General features: G+C 35.2%; 1 protein-coding gene across 1 annotated transcript in view; it reads right to left on the bottom strand.

Moving 5' to 3' along the window:
- Nucleotides 1-2,238: 2,238 nt before the first annotated feature.
- ptprt (protein tyrosine phosphatase receptor type T) overlaps nucleotides 2,239-6,419 on the bottom strand; it is a 308,462-nt gene continuing 304,281 nt past the window's right edge. The window contains exons 33-34 of the mRNA XM_013908559.1: nucleotides 4,519-4,654; nucleotides 2,239-3,047 (exon numbers count right to left, since the gene is read on the bottom strand). Coding sequence (XP_013764013.1) covers nucleotides 2,994-3,047; nucleotides 4,519-4,654 — 190 coding nt within the window. The 3' untranslated portion in view covers nucleotides 2,239-2,993. The remainder of the gene's footprint in view (nucleotides 3,048-4,518; nucleotides 4,655-6,419) is intronic.

The raw sequence follows: 6,419 nt of genomic DNA, 5'->3' as shown, positions 1-6,419 counted from the left end.
TCAAAATTAGAGGCTGTGAAGACAGAGACGACATCACATTCAACATTTTGGTCCCTTTATTTCATGTTAACCACATTTCAAACAACTAAACAACCAATGGTAATGGCATCACCAGATCTAAACAGCACTTTGCTAGACAAATAATCATCAGAATAATAATTATACAAAAGAAATGTACAAATTCAAGACAAAAATAATCTAAAAGAACGTTAAAAAATATATAATACATATGAAGGGCCATGATTCAAGTCAATAAAATAAAGCATCAGTGGACAAAAGGATCAAGATATCCAGCATTCACATTGTCTTCAATACAGCACTCTCACTATTTTGATAGGTCCATTAACGAGCCTGACTGGACTCCAGCGAAAAATAAGAATAAAAATAAATCAACGCAAGCACAGATTGAATAGTTTGCTACAACATTTAACTACAAGTATGTCAGCTCTTGCCATAAGCACTGAAATGTTTCCTAACAAAAGAAAAGTTCATCAGAAGCTGAACTTTATATGAAATCATTCTAAAAAATCTAATGCATCTAAAAATGTTCGTACTTTCTCGCATGGGAAAAAAAGTAAATCAGGTAATTGGTGACAATTATGTATTTTTAATGCATTGGGATTTAAGATAATTCACTTCAGTAGTCTGATTTTTTGAGTGTTTGAAAATTAAGCCATCAGTCTGGTCCTTTTTATTAGAATGACAGTGTTTTAGAGAGAGGTAAAACAGATCTGAAAATAGTATCACCTTTAGATTCAACACATTTCAGAGGCTGTTCATATAAATACAGGTGGTGTATCTATAACATGAGATTCTGGTTTAGTCTTTTGGGATAAGGGGAAAATGGGATAGCATAGAAGAGTCTGACCAGATGAGTAGGAGATAATGAGAAGCTGAGGTCAATGCCATGCATAATTCTCATTAATTCCCACACTCCCACACGTTAAGGTGCAGAGGCATCTAAACTATTAGCCATGTTAACTGCCTTTCAACCTGGGGTCAAACACTAACTGAAATCATTTCCTGTTAGTGATTTTCTCAAATGTATTTTTAATATCTGTATATTTCAGCAGGCTTGACGTAAAGCATTCGTTAATTATAAAAGAAATGTAAATGTGGCCTGTCTCTTTGTTTTGTGATGTTCTTTTTAAATCATAGGTTATAGGGGAAACATGGGCCCAATCCCTTAGCTTGGATATTTATTATAGGTAGAATTATACATAGAATTACTGAACTCTTTACCAGTCTGCTCTAAGTATCAAGGATTCTTAAATCCTTTCTTAATCTCAGCAGGTTTAACTCATTTCTTATCATTTGAATGATTATTTTTTTAGACCCAAATAGTGGCCCAATATCAATGACTACTCGCAACACTGTAGACCAGGTTAAAATCAAGTCATCAACACTAAAGTAGATTCATTCGTCTGTAAGCTACACTCAGTTATTGAACAATTTCACATTAAAGCAAATTGCTATAAAATGACCAAACACTGATTTCAGTTTTGAATTTACCCCAGGCTGTTCAATGTCAGGAATTCCAAGTCTAAATGTTCCAAAATGGACAAACATGCAAAAGTGCAAGTTATAGTTTATGTAGTTTTTAGAGGGGGGACATTTTTGACTTCTTTATGGGGAATTTGGGGACTCATTTTCAATCAATTATAGTAGTGCTGTTATCATATTAGAGACAAAGTATTATCTGGTTGTTTCATATTCTGTACCAAAAGTGTCACAATAAATAAATAATAAAAAAGACAAATTTTATAAAAGTTATTCTGAATGCGGCGGCATTAGCTAAATGTGCAATATGCGAACAATATGTCGGCTTTTTTGACATTTCTGTGGAGACGGTCTGTGGTATGGTAACACAGTGACATTAACTTTTTAGAGTTATAGTGTTTTGAAATCACATTAATTTGTAACGTACCAGTTGCTGATGTTTGCCTGTTTGTTTGTTTGTTTGATTGTGGTTGTCTTATCCTATTTACAGCAAGGGGGGATGCACACAATAAGATTTTAATTTTGTCTTTTTTAAGCCTTCCAAAAGCATTTATGAAACCACCACTGTCCCAGTGAAAAAAAGCTAGAACAGAGACATGACTTGGCCTTAAATCTAAGGCAGGTTCCCTTTTTCCCTTTTTTTCTACTGTTATTTTTTTTCACAGTGTCCCTGACTCCACTTATTGTAGGTTATATATTTTTTTTTGTTCTTGTGTTTTTCTGACATTTGAACTCCGTGAAAATAAAACTATAAAAAAGATACAACCATGCTAACATATTTTCTTTTCAGGCCAATTACAGAATTACGAGTATAATTCAAACGAACTTTTAACTTGGCAAAAGGGAATCAGCATGTAATTTGAAGGAAAAAAAAAAGCGTTAACTAAGCTGAGTGAGTCATGGTCAAAAGAAACGTACATTTCCGTTCCCTTTGAGAGTTACCAAAAAAAATCTTCCAGTGGGCATCCAGCCTTCAGAGGGAGACAACATTCAAGGCGTAGAATATATCTAAAAAGGAAATACTGTACAATAGTCACATCACAGCCCAGCAGAGAGGACAGAGAAATAGAGGAGTAAAAGTGGTGCGTCTTTTAAACATTTGTTTTTTGTTTACCATATTTTTTTTTCTTTGTACAAGCATATAAAGTCCCCAGTCTTGCTGAAGCAAACAGACATTAAAATCACCAGTGTGCATGTTTGTTGCCTTTTCCCTCTTCTGTACAGGTTTGTTGTGTGTGTTGTTGCAGGCACGCATATAGATAAAGACTTCCTCAAATATGCAAGCATGCCCTCACACACAGCCACGTGCATATGCACTCAAATACAAGCACACACACGTGCGCGCACACACCCACACACACAGGCACGCTCAGTCAGTCGGATTCAGGTCAACACAAAGCAGTATTGCCCTCCGTGTTTCCCAGTGTTGCGTTGAGAATGGCAGGCATCGACAAATGGCCGATTGGGAATAGAGATGTTTAGCCCACACCCAATCAGAAGGAGTTGAGCGCTTCCAGAGCCACTTCATAGCAGAATTTATACTGTTCCTGTGTAGAAATAAAACAACAAGCAAAGCTAATTCAGAAAATTCTTGAAATTTGGCTTTGTTTCCCTCAAACTCTCAATATATATGTATAGCTGCACTCCCAGCTTGGCTTTAAACTTCAAACATGTATAATAAAACCAAACTCTACGCTCATAACTATTTACTAAATATTGACTTATTTATAAAAAAAAAAAAGTACTGGAGCACTGTAATAAAAACCAAAAAATGAAATTTCGTGACATATAATTCACAACATAATATGCAACCGACGATGACGAGTATAGAACACAGTAACACAATTTCCATATATTTACTAATGAAAATGAGTCATAATTCATGAACTGAGAATCATAACATTATCAGCATAGCAGATAATATTGGCCTCAGCCAGACAGCAAAGGATTGGATTGGCTGGCCTGCAGTATGTGGGTGAACTAATCCAATGCCACATCTTTATGAACAATTCTGTCATCATTCTCTAGCTCTGATGACGTGCGATGACAACTTTCAAATGTCCAGATGGTTTCATGGTTTGGGATGTTTGGCAAAGAATTAAGAACAATGAAACACTTTTAATCTTTGACTGACAAGAAACAAAGAGTCAAATAAATCCATACTTATTTGAATTCTTTACATTATTTGTTGTTAATTTCACTGAATGGTAAAACACTTTGTGCGAAGCTGTTCTGCTTACTACCAAGATTAAGTAGCTGCTGATAACAAACTAAAAACATTTGAACATTTTTGGTACTATTTACATAAATGCTATTCTTAAACAGTAATCCAAGGGAATCGATGGGGTAATTGGGCAATAAAAAAGAAAGAAATCATAAAAACATTGCAAATTTCATAGCTCTAAATAAGACTTCTGTACAACTTTTTTCTTCCTGCTCAAGTTGTCCGACTCGTTCATTCTTCTCATACATTAAATATGTTTTGGGTAATCACATGATTGGAGGAGCTAGATCATATGGGTGCCATAGGCAACTCTCTGACATATCTCTGAATATTATGCCACTCCAGAACACCATGACACCATGAGGTATCACCTCAAAGACATCTCAGTTTTACCTTTTTCTCCTTTAGGAATTTAAAGCCAGTTTTTTAAAAAGTTTAGGGTCACCAGCACTTTTTACCCACATCTTTGCTTTATGGTGACAAAAAAAAAAACAAATAAAACCCCAAAAAACATAGCCAATCACAATTAAATCTTCACTTATACCACTAAAGGACTAAAGCTTTGGCAAATACTGAACATTGCCTGTTATAATCCATTTACCTTGCATCTGTGAGCAGGTGTGCTTTAGTTCATGGGTGTGAGTAACAAATTGAGAAATTCTTTACAAAGGAGATGAGAAAAGCACTGAAACAGCTGTGACCTGTCTGTATGTGAATACAAATTTTTGGTAGTGTGGGAATACTTGCATGTTTGCTACCACAGAGACAAAAACGTATGTATTGTGATTTCTTACCATAGTCTCCACCATGTTAGTCTTGTTGTTCCTCAGGGTTTTAACAGTGTGGAAAACATCTACAATATTCTGCTGCTGGATCATCTCATTGATGCTGCAGATGGCACAGAAAGTTCCAGAACGTCCACCACCAGTTCTGTAAAGGAGGAGGAACAAAGGAGTAGAACCAAGAAATGAAGAGAGAAAGGGAGACAGAGGCTCTTCAGTATTAAACATCATCACCATTTTGGAAACATAGCTGGAGGTCAAGAAAATCATAGTGAGGTCAAAAAGAAAGCAGGATGGAATGAGATGAAGGAAAGATACAGGTGTAGAGAGAATATTAGAAAAGTTTTGTGGGGTATTCTCCTAACTGCTTATCCAGGACAGTCATTGGATAATGTCCTGAAATTGTATGGACCCTAAACACTAGTTGGAAATTTAATAAAGCTTATAAAACAGGCTATAGAGGTTAAATTAGTTTGCTTGTTGTGACGTATTTAACGAATGGTTTCTGTTTAGTAACCTGTAACATTTTAAGGGGATATAAGGAAAATTATTAGGTTTGGTGATATATGTTGTTATATTCCTTCTTGTAGCCTGTATAGATGACAGAATGTGGAAAAAAGCAGATTTACAAAGCTAAACAATGTTTAATTAGCTCTCAGAAAAACAAGTCACTGTAGAGAGTAAATAGGATCCTGAAAGCCAAGTTGGAGATATTAGATGTTTCTTTAGCATTAAAAGTGACAAGTATGACAATGTGAGTTGAGAAAAAAAGAAAAAAGGCTTTAAGGGACAGAGAGTGACAGCAAGTGACAGAGCGAGAATTCAGTACAAAGAAACCTGCCACTGTATGCAGAAAGAGGCCACTAATGGATTTTAGAAATTTGAATAAATGTGTTTGACTTAAATCAAAATAATAATAAAAGCCTTTATGAACATTTTATATAGATGACAAAGGGCCATCTGTATAAAGTGATCCAGCAACACAAACATATTTATGTATACATATATATATATATATATTGTGTGTTTACTGGCTATATGCCCCAATCAGCAGTCAGTGCTCTGCCAGTGAAAAGTCAGACCACCCACCATGAAAACAGCTCCAGACTTTCCCATCTCACTTGGTTCCAGCTGAATTCCTTCAGTATTGAGACTGAATAAAACATTTAGGTACTGCGAGGTGGAGTGACAGCCATCAGAAAAATCATCCACTGTCTACCTATTCTGCATTAGGAATGCCAAGGCGGCTACAGCTTGCAGTCTACTCGGAATACCTTTGTTAGTGATAGTGATTGAATTTTTTATAGAAAGTCTATAATCTAAGCTTTTTAGAAGCACTTTAGAAGGTTAAAAATAAATATGGAAAGTTTTTGTTGCTGTCTCAGAACCACTTATACAATAATATCAGACTGCAAGCTTGCAATTCTTCCTTTTCATACATACACCCATTAGTTTGAATTTCATTAGTTATTAGTTAACTAAAAAGCAAAAGTATTGCTCATGCACTTCTTGATTTCATGTTAGATTAAAATTTCAGACAGTTGCTTCAGTGTCAGAAACTAATTTCTAGGGTAATGGTGAAAAAAATGAAAGCAAATACATTTTACATTAGTCCTGTCAAATACATCTTAGGGCTAAAATACATGAACATTATGAAGTACTGAACAACAACCAGAAAATGAAACTTTTCAGACTTGTCAGGACTCAAGTAGCAGTAACAGTCAAGGAAAGTGAGTAACCTTTACATCTTCATAGAAACATACCAGATATGAAAAGTGGTTCATCTCTGACGTCAAACAAAATTAAAAAGCCACTTCAACTGCAGTCACCTTATATTGTGTTAGCTAGACTACAGGAGCCTTGTGTGAATATGGCTGATTTAAAAAGAATATTTGCTGTAATTTGTTTCTAGA

The sequence above is a fragment of the Pundamilia nyererei genome, unplaced genomic scaffold (genome assembly GCF_000239375.1).
Source record: "Pundamilia nyererei isolate P.nyererei 1_Seehausen unplaced genomic scaffold, PunNye1.0 scaffold00012, whole genome shotgun sequence".
Classification (NCBI taxonomy): domain Eukaryota; kingdom Metazoa; phylum Chordata; class Actinopteri; order Cichliformes; family Cichlidae; genus Pundamilia; species Pundamilia nyererei.
This window is presented reverse-complemented; position numbering and strand designations above follow the sequence as displayed.